At 40.4% G+C, this 18772-nt stretch overlaps 1 protein-coding gene across 2 annotated transcripts in view; it reads right to left on the minus strand.

Annotated features, from left to right (window-relative positions):
* Positions 1–4906: 4906 nt before the first annotated feature.
* Positions 4907–18772, minus strand: part of scara5 (scavenger receptor class A, member 5 (putative)) — a 129935-nt gene continuing 116069 nt past the window's right edge. For both annotated transcript variants that reach the window (XM_085132553.1, XM_085132554.1), the window contains exon 12: positions 4907–10301. In XM_085132553.1, coding sequence (XP_084988679.1) covers positions 10168–10301 — 134 coding nt within the window. In that variant the 3' untranslated portion in view covers positions 4907–10167. The remainder of the gene's footprint in view (positions 10302–18772) is intronic.

Here is an 18772-nt window from a genome sequence, read left to right on the forward strand (position 1 = left end):
TCCAGCCGCCTGTCTCGTCCGCTGGAGGGCCCGAGGAGCCCGTCCAGCCTCCTGTCCCGTCTGCTGGAGGGCCCGAGGAGCCCGTCCAGCCTCCTGTCCCGTCCGCTGGAGGGCCCGAGGAGCCCGTCCAGCCCCACGACTCGTCAGCTGGAGATTCAGGAGAACCCAGCCAGCTTCCTGCCTCGTCAGCTGGAGGGCCCGAGGAGCCCGTCCAGTCTTCCGCCTCGTCAGCTGGAGGGCCCGAGGAGCCCGTCCAGTCTCCTGCCTCGTCAGCTGGAGGGCCCGAGGAGCCCGTCCAGCCGCCAGCTGCGGCCTCCGTGTCTTCGTCCTCGCCAGCTGCGGCCTCCGTGTCTTCGTCCTCGCCAGCTGCGGCCTCCGTGTCTTCGTCCTCGCCAGCTGCGGCCTCCGTGTCTTCGCCCTCGCCAGCTGCGGCCTCCGTGTCTTCGCCCTCGCCAGCTGCGGCCTCCGTGTCTTCGCCCTCGCCAGCTGCGGCCTCAGCTTCACCCACGCCGTCGCCTGGCCCAGCTCCGGCTTCATCATCGTCGCCTGGGCCAGCCTCGGACTCAGCTTCAGCTTCGCCTGGTCCGGACTCAGCTTCAGCTTCTGCTTCGCCTGGGCCAGCCTCAGACTCAGCTTCAGCGTCTGCTTCGCCTGGGCCAGCCTCAGACTCAGCTTCAGCGTCTGCTTCGCCTGGGCCAGCCTCAGACTCAGCTTCAGCGTCTGCTTCGCCTGGGCCGGCCTCAGACTCAGCTTCAGCGTCTGCTTCGCCTGGGCCGGCCTCAGACTCAGCTTCAGCTTCGGCGTCTGCTTCGCCTGGGCCGGCCTCGGACTCAGCTTCGGCGTCTGCTTCGCCTGGGCCGGCCTCGGACTCAGCTTCGGCGTCTGCTTCGCCTGGTCCGGCCTCGGACTCAGCTTCAGCTTCAGCGTCAGCTTCGCCTGGTCCGGCCTCAGCCTCGTCGCCAGCCTCTGCTTCGCCTGGTCCAGCGGCTGCCGCGTCGCCAGCCTCTGCTTCGCCTGGTCCTGCGGCTGCCGCACCGTCGCCCCAGCCACATTCTGGACATCATCGCCGGCGCGGCCGCCCACCGGACCTGCTCAGCGGCCGCCGCCGCCGCCTTCCTCGCGGCCGCCGCCGCCGCCTTCCTCGCGGCCGCCCACCGGACCTGCTCAGCGGCCGTCGCCGCCTTCCTCGCGGCCGCCCACCGGACCTGCTCAGCGGCCGCCGCCGTCTTCCTCGCGGCCGCCCGCCTGAACTGTCTCGTCTCGGCCGCCGGCCACGCGGCCGCCCGCCTGAACTGTCTCGTCTCGGCCGCCGGCCACGCGGCCGCCCGCCTGAACTGTCTCGTCTCGGCCGCCGGCCACGCGGCCGCCCGCCTGAACTGTCTCGTCTCGGCCGCCGGCCACGCGGCCGCCCGCCTGAACTGTCTCGTCTCGGCCGCCGGCCACGCGGCCGCCCGCCTGAACTGTTTCGTCTCGGCCGCCGGCCACGCGGCCGCCCGCCTGAACTGTTTGTCTCTCTGTGGACTCCGTCCCTCCGTCCTGGGCCCCCTCCGCCCGCCCTGTTCTGGTTTTTCTTTCTTTTGGCCGTCGGGTGCCGGCCTTTGGAGGGGGGGGTACTGTCAGGGTTCCTGGGTCGGTGACCCAGTGCTTTCCGTTTTGTTCATGTTCAGTTTATTTTGCCACTTCCTGTTTCATTTCCTGTTTGTTCCTGTGTCACCTCGTCTCGTGCCATTAGCCAGATTATGTTCAGCTGTGTACTCACCGGTCTCTCATTATCATCCTCATCAGTCTGTGTATTTAAGTCTTCTGTTTCCACTCGTTCTTTGTCGTGTCATTGATGATGTTCGTGTGATGTTGTCCTCCCCGTGTTCTCTCAGTCAGTCAGCCAGCCATTCAGTGTTCCAGCCAGTCAGTGTCCGTTCACCCTCTGTTCCTCCACTCCTTATAATAAACATCCACCAGTCTTCATCTACCTGTGAGTCCTGCGTTTGGGTTCCTTCTTCCTCGCCTCCACACAACGCCTGACACTATGCAAAGTTTAAAGTTACTTAACTCAGTTTTCTTCCCAACTCCGATGCTAAATTTGAACCTCAGCAGGTCGTTTTGACCAAATGTTTAAAATGCATCAAGTGGCTGCCATGTGATTAGATGAAGTCTGAAAGGATTCAGGACTTTCATGCACAAGATCATAAAAAAGTATGTGGATCCTTGAATATAACTAGAAGAATTTCTATCCTGCTTGTTCAGAATCATTATTGCTTAGAAAAAGAAATGCACAGAATATATTTTTGCTAAATGTAGTGTTTTTGGTTAGGTTAGGATGGCACTTCAAGTGCAGCATCATCCAGGATTTATGTGTCAGACTCATATGCGTCTTTCTCTCCCTGTGGCTTTTTTCATCTCGAATCAAACAGAATTGCAACTCATGAAAGAATTGTTTCCATACTGCAAACATGCAGAGACTGCCTTCCAGTTTAACTCCACTCCTCAGCTTGTATAAAACACTTTATAGTTCACTCTGTCTCCCTGCCCAAAAAAGCCACAGTATAACCAGAGATTATATATGCCAAGTAATGAGATGAAGAATAGGGATGATAGCATGTGGAGTTGATGCTGAGGAGAATTTACAACATCTGCCTTCTCTGTTGTGGCAAATGCATGAGTTGGACCAATGTTTTGGTTAATTTCATGTCTGAACCAGACATGAAACTGAGTGCTCTTATGGGATGAACAAGAAAATAATCTCATGTATTGTAATTGAGAAAAAACAATGAGAAAAAATATATATATATATATAAATAAAAACAAAACAAAACACTGGTCATATCTTTAGAAAGCAACATTATGCCATAGACTGTCACTGTTGTGAGTCCATCCATTAGTTTGCAAAAACTTGTTATGAAGCCTCAAGCTGTGCAGTTTTGCCGTCACAGTCTTGACATGTTGAATCTGGCATGTAACAAGTGAGTGTGGGTTTCACTGCTAAATTGAGGCACACACTGAAAGGCTTGCAAGCTGTCAGTTACACAAAGGAGAACATAATTTATACAATGAAAGTCATATTGTATTAAACAAGACATGACTCTGGCCACAAATTCATCAGGAAAGTGTTTCCTGAGGTTGTGGATCAAAGTCTTTGTTTTCCAGACTTCCATAGAAGAAGAATTATTTTTGAAACCAAATGAGTCCCCTCCTCATGGCCATCAGGAATAATAAAAGCTGAATTATTGGCTTCACTTTCCAAACGCCAAAGCTACATTCATGTTTTATATACAGTCTATGGTTCTGGCATGGATTGTTACTGTGACTGGGAAGTGTCCCTTGTGTTAACGGCACAAACTGCTTACAGCAATCCATGAACGCTCCAACCTCCTGAAAGAACTGTCAAAGTCTTGTGTCCATATGGTAGTTCAGCTACATACCCAGGTGGTTCTAATGTTAAAATCTTTCTCCTGAGATACAAAGTTTTGAATTATCAGGTGACATGATAACTTACAGATCTCACTGTGCCATATTATCCCAGTAGAGCACTTTGATCAAAGACTGCAGGCTTGCTTGTCGTTCCTAGAGCCTCTAAAAGTAGAATGAGAGGCAGAGCCTTCAAGTCTCAGGTTCCTTTCTTGTAGAACCATTTACACTTTGGATATAGGAGACAGACAACCCTTGTATTTTTAAGGTTAGCCTTAAAGTCTTCCTTTTTGAAGCATCACTTAGTTGTGCATCTTACATCAGACTGTTGGAGGCCTTCCCATGATAGGCGCAGCATTTCTGCTCCACTCTCCACGTGTGCCACCGCTGCACGTCAGTTACAATGCCCTCTCTCTCCTGTGGTCTGTGTTTTGTTGATCCTTCTTCTTCTTTTATGTTTTTTCTTTAACCTAAGAGCTTGGTTCTGCTGAATGTTTCTTCCTATTAAACAGGAGTGATTTTTGGACTTCTCTCTCTGGCATTGTATGGCCTAGCTGATTATATAAAGCACTTTGAGGTGGGTGGTGTTGTGCATTGGCTCTGTAATTGAACTAGGTAATTATTCTGTATGTAAAAACTAAAAAAATAAAATAAATAAGAGAACCAATAATTTATCTTGTATTTTTAAAGTTTTTTTTTTTCCAAAATCATTTACAAAATGACTGCATCCATACTCAATAGTTTTTTGGGTACAAAATGTTAGTTTTCATCCTTTGATTAAACTCATTGGCACAATCGGGGTGTGATATTACACCAGACAGAGATGTGAACAGGCAAAGGCATTCCCATGATTTTCCAGCCTATTCTATGGACTAAAATTGACTAGAATTACTATTTTAGTTTCATCAAATCTCTCCATTGTGAACTAAAATGGCTCAAAAATGATGAATATATTAAAAACATTTGCTCTCTCTGGAAAAAAAACCCTCACTCACTATCAGAAAACATCTGATCTTGTGGTTAGAGACAAAAAATATACTTGAAACATCAGTACAATAGTCTACATGTGTGTGAAAGTAGTCCCTCTTGCATACCTTCATGCTTTGATGTATCAAATAAAAAGTTAGTCTTATTTTCCTGCAAGATAACTGAAACCATGTTTACACGACTTCACAGCCTTTATTCAGACTGCCGGCCACGGGCTGATTTTTCATCCAATCATTTTTACATCAGTTTCGCATTTGGAAACAATCATACACGTGATTACTGCTAGAAGCTGTCAGACAAAACACCCATGTGCTGTACACCTCCACATGCCTCAGCTGTGTGATTTCTGTGACACACACACACACACACACACACACACACACACACACACGCACGCACGCACGCACGTCCAACTTAACTTCCTCCCTCTCTTTTCTTTTCACCTGCTGACGTGCAGAGATTTCCTGCTTCCAATTCCCCTCCACAAATCTGCAGAAATAATGAAGTTCACCTGTTTAAACAAATCTACATTTTATTATTTCAGCAGTACATATGCAGCATTTTAGTGGCACATATAAACAGTACACAAAGTAAAAAGCTCTGTGAGTTTTCAGGTGAAATCCTTTTTTTAATTCCTAAGCTCTTCTATCTGTTATGAGCAGCACAGTGTTATAAAAGATACACAGAACACAGCCAAGACATTACAGTCCACAAGGACAGTTTTTTTTGCTGTTAAATGTAATTGAATGAAAATGAGAAAACATTACAAGATGGTTGCAATATGTGGTCACTTCCAAGGGTATTTCTGAGTAATGACATGAGGGTGTTTTTGTACTCAAACTATTATCTGAGATCAGAGGAGTTGCTAACTAGCCAGTTAATCACAGCACAACAGTTTTGCTCTGCTGATGTCTAACACACTGCAGCTCAGCCAGTTACCTTGAACTGAGTCAAAATAAACATAACCAAGAAAAGAAAGCCCACAGTAGAAGACACTGGTTTACATTTTCTGCCTGATAAATTGTACCCATAAGGTGGTAGTATATGATTAGCCTGCAATGTATTCACCAGCAGATTAGATTCATCTGAGGTAAATTTAAGCTCTTCTCTGCAGTTGCTGTTTTTGGAAGGCCTCAACCTGTTTTTAAAAAGTGCTCTCAAATACTCTCATCATTTGTAGGACTTATATAAACACCCACGGTTTGATTCCCTTGAACTAAAGTATATGATGCTGTTGTTCACCAGTATGTTCAGTTTTTCGTGTACAAAGAAAGCATGGGTCTCCTTTCACCTTTGCCACTCCTCCAAGTTTTCTCTGGCATGTCTGGGTGTCCTGCCTTCCTCTCACAACATACCTACATTTGTGATTTTCAAGCTTTTTGAACCAAAGAAAAAGCAGCACAATGGCCCCTAATGCATAATAGAACAATCAGATCCTTTCACTATATGGGGTTCAGTGTTTTTTTTATTTATCTTGTCACCAATCTGCAGCTCTTTTTATTTAGAAATGTCCAAAGAAATTAAATCTGCTGAAAAATACAGACAATATGATCTGAACAAATCAACATGCTTTTTTCCCCAATTCAGTCTTACATTCACTGAGTTTTAAAAAGAATCGCAATTTTTTGTCCCTTACCTTCCTATTTGATAAGTTGGAAATTAAATGGCACAAGATTTGAGCTGGAAACAAAAGCTGAAGAAACTGCCACTTGGATGCTATGATATACTGTAACTTTAATTAAAGAAACATGTTAAAATTACAAATAACAAAACATGTATAAATACTGTAGTATGCTACAAACCGCCATTTATTTTCTAAAAAACTAATGCCAGTACAAAATGATTTACAAAAAAAATTCAACCTGCTTTTGCTTGTTTTTATGGTTAACTTAACATATCGGTTTTTTAAAAGGAGATGACAAACAAACAGATAGAAAAAATATGGAAGGAGTCAAGGGTGTTATTTCTGGCTGTTGTTTTACAAAGGAAGTAATAACTCTGCAACCTAAAGTGCTGAATCTGACGCCTCTAGAAGATAAATGAGAGACATCAGGACCAAACTCAGAGGCCTGGCCGCCACACAGTCACATTTTGCTTTATCGCTTTCTGTGCTCCAAAAAGAATTTCCACATATCCTTCTGCCTGATGTCTAAGAAGAATTTGAATGAGAATGAAATAATCTGCTGTAAAATTCAGCCAGGGGTTTACTCTTTAACACACAACTATTTATGGAGATTTCTACAATAAAAAAAAAAAAAATCTCCATTATATGATATCGATGCAGGCAGTGTTTGTGTGGGTGTGGCTTAGGGCTGCAATCACAGACTGGATTCAGTGACATAGCCTCAAAAAGTGAAAGTCTTAAACCTGCATTCTTTTTAATGGCCAGCAGGGGGAGGAAATATGAGCCTACAAGCCTATTTGCAGATCTTCAGTGAACACTTTTTACCAGGAATATTTTAAATATAGCACAATCTTTAATTTCTAAATTGTAGTTTCATTGATAATAAAATAGTAAAGCAGGGCTTGCCTTTAGTTGGCTTGCTTCTTTATTCAGCATTGAGTTTCTCAGACAGATCCTCCTATGCTTTTCATGACTAGTTTCAAAAAGACCAAAACAGTAATGCCACTGGCCACAATGCTCACTTTTATATATAATCTAATGGTCTACTTTCCAGATTAAATTTATGCAAATTTTGATTTTATGCAGAGTAAATAGAAAGTCAAAGATGCAAAGTGATGCAAATATAATATTTCAAATATTTTAAGAACAGGTAAAAAAAACAAACCATCATGCTTGGCAGTAAAAGCTTGTGTACACACCTGCAGCTGAAAGATTTACCTTTGCTTTAATGTAGAAAAACAACAACAACAACAAAAGAAGATGTCAGTTATTGGTTGTAACTGTATTTGTGAAAGATACAAAAGGCAACACTTTGGTCTGAACACTGTATTGTTGAAACATTTATTGGCATTAGTGATTTATCTAATGATTATTTTGTTGTTTCTTCTATAAAATATTAAAAAAAATACAAAATCCTGTCACACAGAAAGTTTAAGAAGATAATGTGAAGAGTTTTTGTTAATGTACTGATTAGCTGACAAACTATTTGACCTCTAATATGTTTTATATCATTAAATAGAATGAGCAACAATACAGATGTTTAATCCTTGTTGCATATATTAAAGTGATTATGAAAAAAAAAGCCCAGCAGCCCAGAGTTTTCATTGCCTTTCACTATTATGCAGACACGATGGAGGTATGTAATGTAATGCAGATGTCACATGTGATGATTTAATGTGATCAGCTAGCCAAAGGACACTGATATAACCTGATTATCCCTGTCAATACTTGCAGAAAAATGTACAAGAAAACACATCAACCATTCTCACTTACATCAGTTTGCTGAATCTGGTTTATCACCTCATTTTCTCTTTCCCCAGACCCCCTCTTTTTGTTCGTCATTTCTTTTTTGCTGTGGCAGGATTGCGGTTTAAAGCAAACCTCGACAAACACCAAGGCACTTAGACATGGGGCAGAGAAAACCATTTTTGGCCGCAGCAGAACAAAGTCAAGTTCATCTCCAAAATATTTTTTCCTCTGCTCTCTTGGATCGAGACACCAAGTTTGCAGATTGATTTTCATAAAAAGTAAGTGGGACAAATCTAAGACAGCTCACAGATTTTAAGGCCGGAGAGAATTTAACTTCAGTCTTTTGAGATTTGTGAGATTGCCAGATTTTTAAGGTGCATAAAAAAAACTTTCCAAACTTCAAATATAAAACATGGGTGTGTTCAGGTTTCTGCGTGTATTCTTTTCCAGCTTGCCGCTCCATGTCTTCTGCTGGCTCCGAAGCAATGACGAGGAAACCTGGGAGGTACAAAGTTTTTGGATTTGAAAGCAGCCGTGAAGCTGAAATTCCACTGAGAGTGAGGTAAAATGTGGGAGAAAGGTCCATTGTGGTTGGTCTGATGTTTTGATGTGAGTGAGGTTGTGTGTATGCATGTTATTGCTGAAACAAGCCAATTTTTTGGCAGTAAACACTGACAGACCCACAGTTATAAATCATACAGGGCAGGCCTCCATGCATCCATCTGTTTATACTCATCTGTTCTTCTTCATCATCACTTCATCTGTCAACAGGAGTGACTGTTAACTCTTTCCAGAAGTTGTTATTTAATGACATTATTATAATTTTTGCATAAATATAGAAGCCCATGGTAAGCACAGGTTGGTGATTTGCAGTTTAAAGGATGCACACATGAAAGAAACAAACACATTTTTTGGCACTTTGTGCATTTCAAAAACAGACCCTGCTTGTATATTATTGCCTTTCAAAATTGCTTATTTGTTTGCTACACAAACCACTACTGAGCAACATTCAGCTGATGAGTAAATGTCCAGCATCCAAATTGTGTGTTGATTTTAGCTTTTTTTTTGGTATTCACAAACTCCTGAAGGAAATATTTTAGGACTTTGTAGCTGTGAAATGTTTTATTTGATTTATGTTTTACTCTTTGTTGTTAGGTTTAACATTTGTTGGGCTTTTTGGATAAAAATAGCTACCAACATTCAACTGGAAATGATGCTGATGCTAAAAAGAATACTTAAGCTCAAAGAATCAGCTAAAAATCTTTGCCAGAATGCAGATTTGATAGAATGCTTAAGCTTAAAAAAAACAAAAACAAAACACTATTAGTACCTGATGGAGCTTTAATCAATAAGGACTATAAAAAGTGACAGAAATAAAAAAAGTTTAAGCCTTAAACTCCACTTAAATCTCCTCACAGATAGTCAGTCATGGCCACAAGCAAGTGTAAATGTCACACTGTTGGATCTGAAATCATCAGACGCAGCCCTCAATAACTATACACTGGAAAAGCGTGAAAGTGGAGAGACTTTTTGACTATGTGACGAGCACTTCTGATAGTTTACTGGACCCTAAGTACAGAAAGAGGGGTATCTACAGGATGCTGTAAACAAAACTTAATTTAGAATAATTCAACAAATGGAATGGTATAAACAGATCTGAAAGAAAAGCATGCTTTGTTGAGAAATGGTGAATATAAACAGTACTTTAGTTTGCATTCAAATAAAAGAAAAAAAAAAACAACGAAAAAGTTCAATTAGTTTGATTTTGTGGCATCGCCTGGTTTGCAAACCACCAAACAGTTACCTACTTGGGCATTGCTGTAACATGTAATAAGGCAACACTGTGGTATACTGAGCAAAAGCCATTGCTAAATAATACTGTGAAGAGCAGCTGCCTGCATATGAAAACCAGTTCTCCAGAGACTGTCCTGTCAGTTCCATTGCATGCCTTTTCAGCTCTTTAGTAAGTGGAAATGTAGATGAAGTTGTCAGATCCGACAATCCTCTCGTGGATGTCAAAGCAGCAAACTTGGTCTGTGGTGAGCCTCCATTCCTGTTAATGCTGACCTTTGCCCTTTAGTTCAGCCTCATGAAGCATCCTGTCATGTGATCATCCTTCAGCTCATACTGTAGAGTTAATGAAAACATAACTTTTATGTTGGCAAAAGCTGCACTGTGATTCAATCCCGTGGCTCATATAGATATGTTTAGTCATGAACTTATAACCAAGCTGCAGGTTAAGTTCATGCATCAGGTGAGTTGGCACTTTTTTCATAGGTAAGTAGGCAGCATACTACTAATATGACACTCTTGCTGCACACGGCAGGGCTTTCAGCACTTGAAGTTTAAGGCAGCGTTTGGGTGATACTTGGCAGCTGCAGCAGTGTTGGGATCCTGAAAGTTCAGACGGTGCAGGTCACACCAGCGTCCTCGACGTGGCCACAGTTGGTTTTGCCCCAACCGGAAAACTTACACTGGTGAATACTGTCTTCTGTCCCTGCGCATGCAACATCATCCATCCAGATCAGACCAGTACCTGCACAGAAAAGAAGAGGAAGCATTACAAAAAAAGACATGTTTTCAAAAATTATCCAGAAAGGAGACTGATGTTTTTATCTGATGTAAGTAACATTTGCTAGCAGGGATCTGCTGTGAGACCTTCCTGACCTTCTGTAAGCCTGTGGGGAAAACTGAAGGGCAGAGCAGAAACAAAACTGCCAGCACAGAACAGAACATCAGTGACATCAGAGATGAAATAAATTAATGCAGACGCTACATGAAAAGGAGGAACTGTGGCAGAGGCGGTTTGCAAAGCAAAGCAACTACAGGCAATGTAAAGCAACTCAAATACGGTGCTCTAAATAAGACTTCACAAATGGATATGTAGAATTTTATGAGCCAAACCATCACCTAATGTAGGCTGGCACTGGGATGACCTGATCTGCTGGGACTGCAGCTGAGCGTAACTTCATGAACTGCCTGAACTAATGCTATGCTTGATTAATAATTTCTGAACTACACAGAACCTAGTGTCTCTGCGGTTTTCTTCTCTCCTGTTGTCTTTTTTCCTGACCTGCTTTTATAAAGCCGTTCTGTTTTCCTCATACTGCTGTAAGAAGAATTAAAATAATAGATTTGAAGAAATTTTAAGATAAAAAATGGTCAAGATGTGCAATCAGTTGAAGAAAACATGAAAACATGTCCTGGAATTTAATGGGTTTTATGATTGAACGTAATCATATATTTGGAAGAAGGAAAAATAACATCTGGACTCAAATACCAACAGAGCACCTCCGATTGGTTCATTTATCCACCACTTTCCCTGTTGTCTATGTGCACGTGTTAGAAGTGATACAACTGGAGCCAAAGAGTAGAAACAAATTCTGAACAAATTGTGCTTCTGAGTTTAAATCACCAGCTGAAGTTTGTGAATGCTGCAAATCAGCTTTGTGTATCTGTTTGTGCTTCAAATTCTAGAAAGTTTAGAAGGTCAAAAGTTTCAGAGACAAGTGGGATTAATCAAATTCTTGTCATCTCCAAAGAATCACTCAAATCCAAAGAGGTTTGTATTCGTGTCTTGTGAAACACAAAGTACTGACACTGCTTCCTTGCAGAACTGTGGATGAGATTGTTTGTATCCGGTAATAGAATAGACATTTCCAGCTGGTAAGCAGACCATTTGGCAGTATTGTTTTACATTATAATCTTTGGTTCCTGTTTGCAAAACTGGAATCGCTGGAGCTTTCAGGAAGTCCCAGATGCTTTAGTTTTGCAACAATTGTAGACGATTGGAGGTTCTCGGCTTCAAGTGTGGGTTAGTGAACATTTGATTGCACTATGATGCAGATTATGCTTTAAACTTAAAGGTAACTAAACAATTTACTTATAGGGCATCTTTCAAGCTAAATTTAAAAACTAAAATGCTAAAAACATACAGATAAAATGTTTTAAAAAGTTGAAAGAGATTTAAACACATTTATAAAAAAAATTAAAAATCCAAAGGTGATGAACTAAAGGCATGAATAGCAATCTACAATTCAGAGCATGACACAGTGGACTTGGACTTTGCAATAAGTCCTATTTGATAAAAGCAAGAGTGAACCAGAGATTTAATGTGAGCATCCACGGTCAGAATTGAACCAAAAGTCATCCCAAGGTTCATGAGAGAAGATTTGGCAAAAGGTTTAAGGCATCTGAACGGTTCACTCATCATCACTGTTAATGCGTGATCCAGGGATGGGGAAATGGCTGTCATCACTGATACTCTGCTCCAAATAACAGCTGTTAATCAGTCAGCAGCCTCCTTAATATCTCACTGGCGACCCTCGCTGGGTTCGCACTAACAACTATGGAGATGACTGAAGATGAAAGTGACCCCAAATAAATTTAAATAATGATTTCAAAGATTACAAAATAACTGCAAACATACACAAAACTGTAAAAAAAAAAAAAACATAAACAAGAATCACACAAAGCAACTATATGGGGATGCAATTTAACCATAAGAACCAAAAACAAGAGGCATAAATCTTCTAATTATTTTCTGTTATAAATATGTGCACCTCTACTTTGCATCTGTGCACTGAAACAAGCACAGAATTCATATAAAACAGAAACATAATTAAGTTCAGGACGGCTCGCTCGCAACACCAAAGTTAAATAAATAAACAAGTTTAAGGCAACCTTCACACTTCCAACTTTCCCTTTCTTTTTTACAGCAGGAAAATAGGTCAAGACAGTGACAAGACAAAGACAGCTGGAGATTAAATTTTAAAATATGCATGAATAAATTAAGGGAACAGGATAATAAAACTGTGATTACCCTAATTTATTTCTCACCTTATGGACTAATCAGAGTGTGAAAACTATATGAAACTGACTGTAAACTCCTGCCCTGTAGTGAATGTGATAACATCATCACTAAGTCATAACATAATTAGAAATATGGGTCAGTCCTGTCACACCAATATGGGAGCTGCATTAATAATCTATAATGTTCAATATGCTGAAATAATAATGACAAGTCTCTGGGCAGTTTAACTGAACAGCATATTAAACCCTGAAAGTCATTTTATGTTTTTAGAAGATTTTTTTCTTAATGGCTCCATTGGTTCCTTTATCTGTGACAGATATTCTATAATGATCAAATGGATTTATGATTTTCAGTCATGCAAAAAGGTGTTTATGCCACATTTGCTTGTTTAGAAACGGAGATGTGTTGCCCCAAACTGCCCCTGCATCTGAAATCTACCAGCTGTTCATCCCCACACAGATCATGACAATAGAGCCAGTATTTGGGTAACTGGGCTGTAAACACTGTCCAAATGTCCCTGAAAGCAGCATATTGGTCCATGGTTTGCCTGTCTGTTTAGATTATTTGGCTGTTAAACTGCATGTACAGGAGGAATGGACATCTGTGAATCGTCACAGAAAACATCACAATGCAGTGATTAAAAGTGGAAAATTATAATAAACTCAAAGGCTATAATTTCAGAAATTAGACCACACAACTTTCCGTTTAACCTGGCCAAAACTGTGAAAGGTTTTTGGAGAAGTTACACGACAAATTTATTGTTTATGATTAAAACTATCACAAAGGCTCATAACATATATATATATATATAACTTGGTCATTAATAATCCCACTTGGTCAATTTTCAAACCTGCCAAGTAGTTCAAGGCTTGTTAAGATCAAGAAGATTTTATAGCACTATGATGTTATGATGATATCTGCTGTTACCCCAATGTATGTCCGATTCCTGCCCTATATTTTAGGTGAAAAAGTCATCTCTCAGTTACAATTCAAAGGAAAATGTGGGTCACAGTCTTCAAACCAGTATGGGAGCTGCGCTCTACATTAATTATCTATAATGCTAAATATACTGAAATAATAATGCCAAGTCTCAAGATGATTTCGCTGAATAGGATATTCAAAGTGAGCAAACTAAGGATCAAAAACAAAAGGGGCTCATTCATTTTAAAACATTACAGCCTTTGAAGCATTCGTTTTATATGCTGTACGTGATTTCTTTTAAAAAAATCTTCATGCCGGTAGGACTAACATGACAGCATGAGGTTTAAGTGTTCCATTGTGGACCAGTGTATTTGTTAAATTATGCTTTTAAATTGAATTTATAAGCGCTGTCATAATACCACATTCTGCTTTTATCTTTTGTTTTACATGACCTTCAATATGATCAATGAAAATAACAGTTCAGTCTGCAAACCCGATGTTTTCACAACACTGTCAAACTGCCTGTTTCCCACTTTTCATCTGGAACACTTTCGATGCATGGACACAGATTTATCAGATGGACCGTGCATAAATGAAAGAGGTCCATGCAGAGAAAGCGTTTGCCAGTTTCCTCTTCCTCTGACATTTTTTATGTTTTGCTGCCTGATTAAAGTTGTGCTGAGAAGCAGGAGGCTTTCACAGAAACACACCCAGACTTCAGGAGAAAGATAAACTACAGGATCAATGGAATATCAGGCTAATGGAAATGACACTGAGATCTGGGCATACAGTTGTGTTTATCATGGTCATAGGGGTCACAGCACTTTTTTTAAAAACTTTTATTATTTTTATTGGTTTCTTTGAACAATTGCTTTTTTCAGGATGGAAAAACCCCCAGTATCTTATATGGCTTTAAAAAGAACAGAGTGCGTAAATTTCAGTTTATTTTGGATTTTCTGTAATTCACATAGGTTCATTTTGATGTTTGCACAGGGTCAAAAATATACATACAAGCTCAAATATACACATAGACTCCCACTAATATTTGGTTAAATGTGATTTCGCTAGTTGCACCTCGACCAGATGCTTTTGTTAGCCATCAACAAGCCACAAGTTGACCACTCTTCCTAACAGGATTAGTAGAGTTAATTTAAATTGGTTGGTTTTATGGCATGACCAGAGTTTTAAGCCTAGCACACAAATTTTCAACATCAGGTTGGGGTTTTGGGATGGCCATTCCAGAAACTTAATGTTAGCCTGCTTTATCTGTTCCAAAACCGGTTTTCATGTATGACTGGAATCATTGTCCAAGTTGTGTCCAAGTTTCAACCATTTAGCTGCTGATTTGAGGTGAATTTGAAGAATTTGCAAGTAATCCTCTTTCGTAATTATTTTATCCACTTTCGGCAATGTACCAGTATCACTGTAAACAGCCCCAGAGCATAATGCTACCACCACCATGCTTGACAGCTGGTACATTGCTCTTACATTTGAAAGCTTCACCTTTACTTATCCAAACATACTTCCTGTCAATTTAGCCAAACACCTCGATTGTCATAGTCCTGAGTCTGTGACTCAGGGTTTTTGTATTAATGAATATTATCTTGTGTTCTGGTTGTTTTCTGTTAAGCTTTTCCTAGTTAGGTTTTGCGCTCCCCCCTGTTTAGTGTCGGGTCATTCCTGCCCGTGTGTTTCCTCTGTTCCCGGTCTGTGTAATTTTCCTGTTTTACTTTGAAAATCTGTGTCTCGTGATGTCAATTAGAATCAGCTGTGTCTCCCTCCTGTTTTGGCCATTCCTCATTCTCTTCCGTGTGTATTCATAGTGTGTGTATACCTGTGCTCATCGTTGCTTCGTCTGTGTATCTCAGTGTCTCTCTGCCCTACATTCTCCGTGCCGTTTTCCCGTGTTTGTATGATTTCAGGTTTGTTCCCAAGTTTTCCCCAGTTTAGGTTATGACTTAGTTTTGTCCTCACTTCTGTTTATTGTCACTCACTGTAAATAAACTCACTCGCATCACCACCGTTGTCTGCAACTTGGGTCTTCCTTCACAACAGCATGCGACTGCTGCCCCAGCAGTGACATCGATCTTTTTCTTTTCTGGCCATAAAATCTTTCTCCAGAAGACATTTGGCTTCTCAAAGTGGGCAGCTGCAAATTTCAGTTAAGCTTGAAGGTGTTGATTTTAGAGCAGGGGCTTTTTTCTTGAATGACACCCTCTCAGTCCAAACTTGTTTCACTGTGGACAGTGATGCAGCAGTTCTAAGGTCATACCCGGCTTGACATTGCCTTGGTGCGTCCTGGGTTGTTTTTGAACATCCTAACAAAGAAGAGTTGAAGTCTTCTTGGAAAAGTGGTGACTCATTTGAATAATTTGTATTTCTGCTGCTGTACAGTTGTTTGAACTGATTATCTTGGAATCTGGAGTTGTTTAGAAATAGCTCCGAGAGACCCTCCCAGCTTGTGTACATCTACAATTCTCCTTCCTAGATCTTCACTTTGTCCCCTAGACCTTCCCGTTGTTCTGGGTATTGATCAATCCATTGAGTGCTGTCAAACAAATTCTTTTTATGTTGGCAAAAGAGAAACTGCCAGTTGTGGTCAATCATCAGAACAGGTCAAAGAAATCATTAAAACCCCCAAATTACCATGAAATTTATGCCAATAATAAGTGTATTCAAACGTCTAATCACAACTGTATATGTTTTATGCCTGAAAGATGTATTATATATAATCAGTTCCCTGACTGGTTGTGGGAACTGGTTTCTATCCAGTTCTGAAAGATTTAAATATTCACTTGAAGCTATGTTCTTGATGACTAGTTTAATAAACAGGATAAGACAGGAGGGGAAAAAATTGACTAATGTATGAGTAATAAAATTCAAAACTGTTTACAGTTCTATGGAAAAGGCTAAACATTGTTTATACAAATATTATGTGTGTATGTAAGAGCCATTTGGAAGAGTTAATCACATTCTTCAGTAATTAAATCGTATTTCAAATTTTGGAGCTCTTTGAACTGTGGATAACAAACACACAGGGCCAGATCAGTTTCACAAGTGTGGATAATGATAGCACTGCTGGCACCAACAGCCAGATTAACATCCAAATGCTTGTGCTGAATGTTGTTACACACTGCGCCAGTCAGTTTACATACAGGGTACAAAAAACTATTAATTTTTCTAATCAAAGAATTGCTGATTAGTATGGCTCATCTCTCAGCACTAATTATATATAAAAACATCTCAATGTTGTAACTTTTGCAATGAAGTGAACTGAGATGAACCTGGTGATCCAAACAGAGAGTTAAAATCAAAGTTAAGCACTGAGTTAAAATATTTCAACTTCAACATAATTTTTCAGTGGTGCTCTAATGCGACTGTATTCAGGCAAAAAAACACAAGGAGAAAATTTTCGCCTTGGTAGCGTCTTAGACTCAAAAGCTAACTGGTGTTGCACATTTATAAAATATGATATTTCAACCCACTATCTTCTATCTTCATTGACAATTTTCAAATAAATCACAAAAATTAAAAATGAAATGCCTGTAAAATATATTTGTTTGGAAATGAGTGTATTATGTGTGCCAGGCTTCCACGACTCACACTTTGCACCTTAACCTCCTGGGACCTGGCGTCCACATATGTGGACATCACATTTTGGGTTATTTAGACCAAAATACTAAATTTTGCTCTACAAGGGCCTGATATCCACTTACGAGGACATTATACTGCCACTGTTCTATCAAAATTTTAAACGAATATCCTCATATGTGTCTCTCATTTTTCTTAAAAACAAAAATAAGTAAAAAAAAAACAATCTGGTAATTCTTTGTTTTTACATTCATCGGGCCCCAATAAGCCCAAATATCGAAGAGAAATTAAAAATCCATGCCGTGGAAGACTTCAGGTCTTAGGAGGTTAATGTGCGCATCCACACAGGATGATAAAGATTTCTTTTATGTCAAATGTTTAATTTAAAGGCTCATTACTGAATAATAATGGATAATAAGGCTAAACATCTATCTGATTCAATCTGCATGCCTCCTACATTCTTGCTCTAAAGATAAACTTGCTGCAGCATTGACATCCTGAAAGCAGGATGACCCCATTACCACATGTGTCTCCATGCAGGCATGCACAAGGTGGAAATAAGGTATGTAGAGGGGAAAGAACACATGAGGCTTCAGAGGTAGTTGGTCCATTGTGGTTGTACATACTCCAGCTGTTCTGCGGTTGAGCCTTCTGAGGGTTTACTTTAACGGACATGAGCCTTTAAGCCGTTTACTCTGGATCTCAACACAGATTTGCAACACTGTTTGCGCGCCGATGTTTTGTCCGTTTACGCCAAATTTGTGACACTTCACACAAACAAGAGTTGAATCACCAAACCACTGCGTGAGAGTTGAGGGAAACACCCAAGAGAGGGATTTAGAAGACGGAAAAGTAGACGTTTTGTGTAATCAGGCAAAAAACAGCACTGCTGTCTGCAGAAATGAATCAAGCCAAATTTTATTTCTGTGGAATGCAGTTTGTCCAAATTACTGATAATAGCTGTGTTTCAGACAGAGACTTCTGATGTTTCTATTCAACAAGCACTTTTTAGTAAATTAGACCACATGTCTTAGTCCCGGTCTCAGTGTTTGTTACTTCCTGTTTTATTTTGATAGTGCCTTGTCTGTTGTGTGCTATGTTTAATTTTGCGTCCCCTCTTCTTGTTACTCTGATTCCATTTAGCTGTGTTCTATGGGCTCAAAATGTAGTCATAAATATTTTGTACTTGTAAATCTGTTTTGTACTTGTAAATCAGGATTTGTATGTGTAAAAAAAATTTGTGTGTGTGTAAAAAATATTTGTATGTGTAAAAAAAATTTGTGGATGTGTAAAAAAAATTTGTGTGTGTAAAAAATATTTGTATGTGTAAAAAAATTTGTGTGTGCGTAAAAAAGATTTGTGTGTGCGTAAAAAAGATTTGTATGTGTAAAAAAAGATTTGTGCGTGAGTAAAAAAGATTTGTGTGTGGACTTAGCCAAAAAAACCGCTGCAAGTTACAAGTACGAATTTTGACCCTATTTTTCTTCCTTTCATCTGATTGGTCAATGTCATGTCAATCACAAATGTAACAATCCAATCAGAGAACAGATGGGTTTGGCTGTCGGAGGGGCGCTTTTTTTGAACTGCAGGTCTTTGAAGGGAATAAATGCCCTTTTACATGCCAACCCAGCGTTTTCCACGAAGGAAAACAGTCTGTGGTCGTCCGAGTTTGGTGATTTTTG

Source organism: Neolamprologus multifasciatus, chromosome 15 (assembly GCF_963576455.1).
Source record: "Neolamprologus multifasciatus chromosome 15, fNeoMul1.2, whole genome shotgun sequence".
Taxonomy (NCBI): Eukaryota; Metazoa; Chordata; class Actinopteri; order Cichliformes; family Cichlidae; genus Neolamprologus; species Neolamprologus multifasciatus.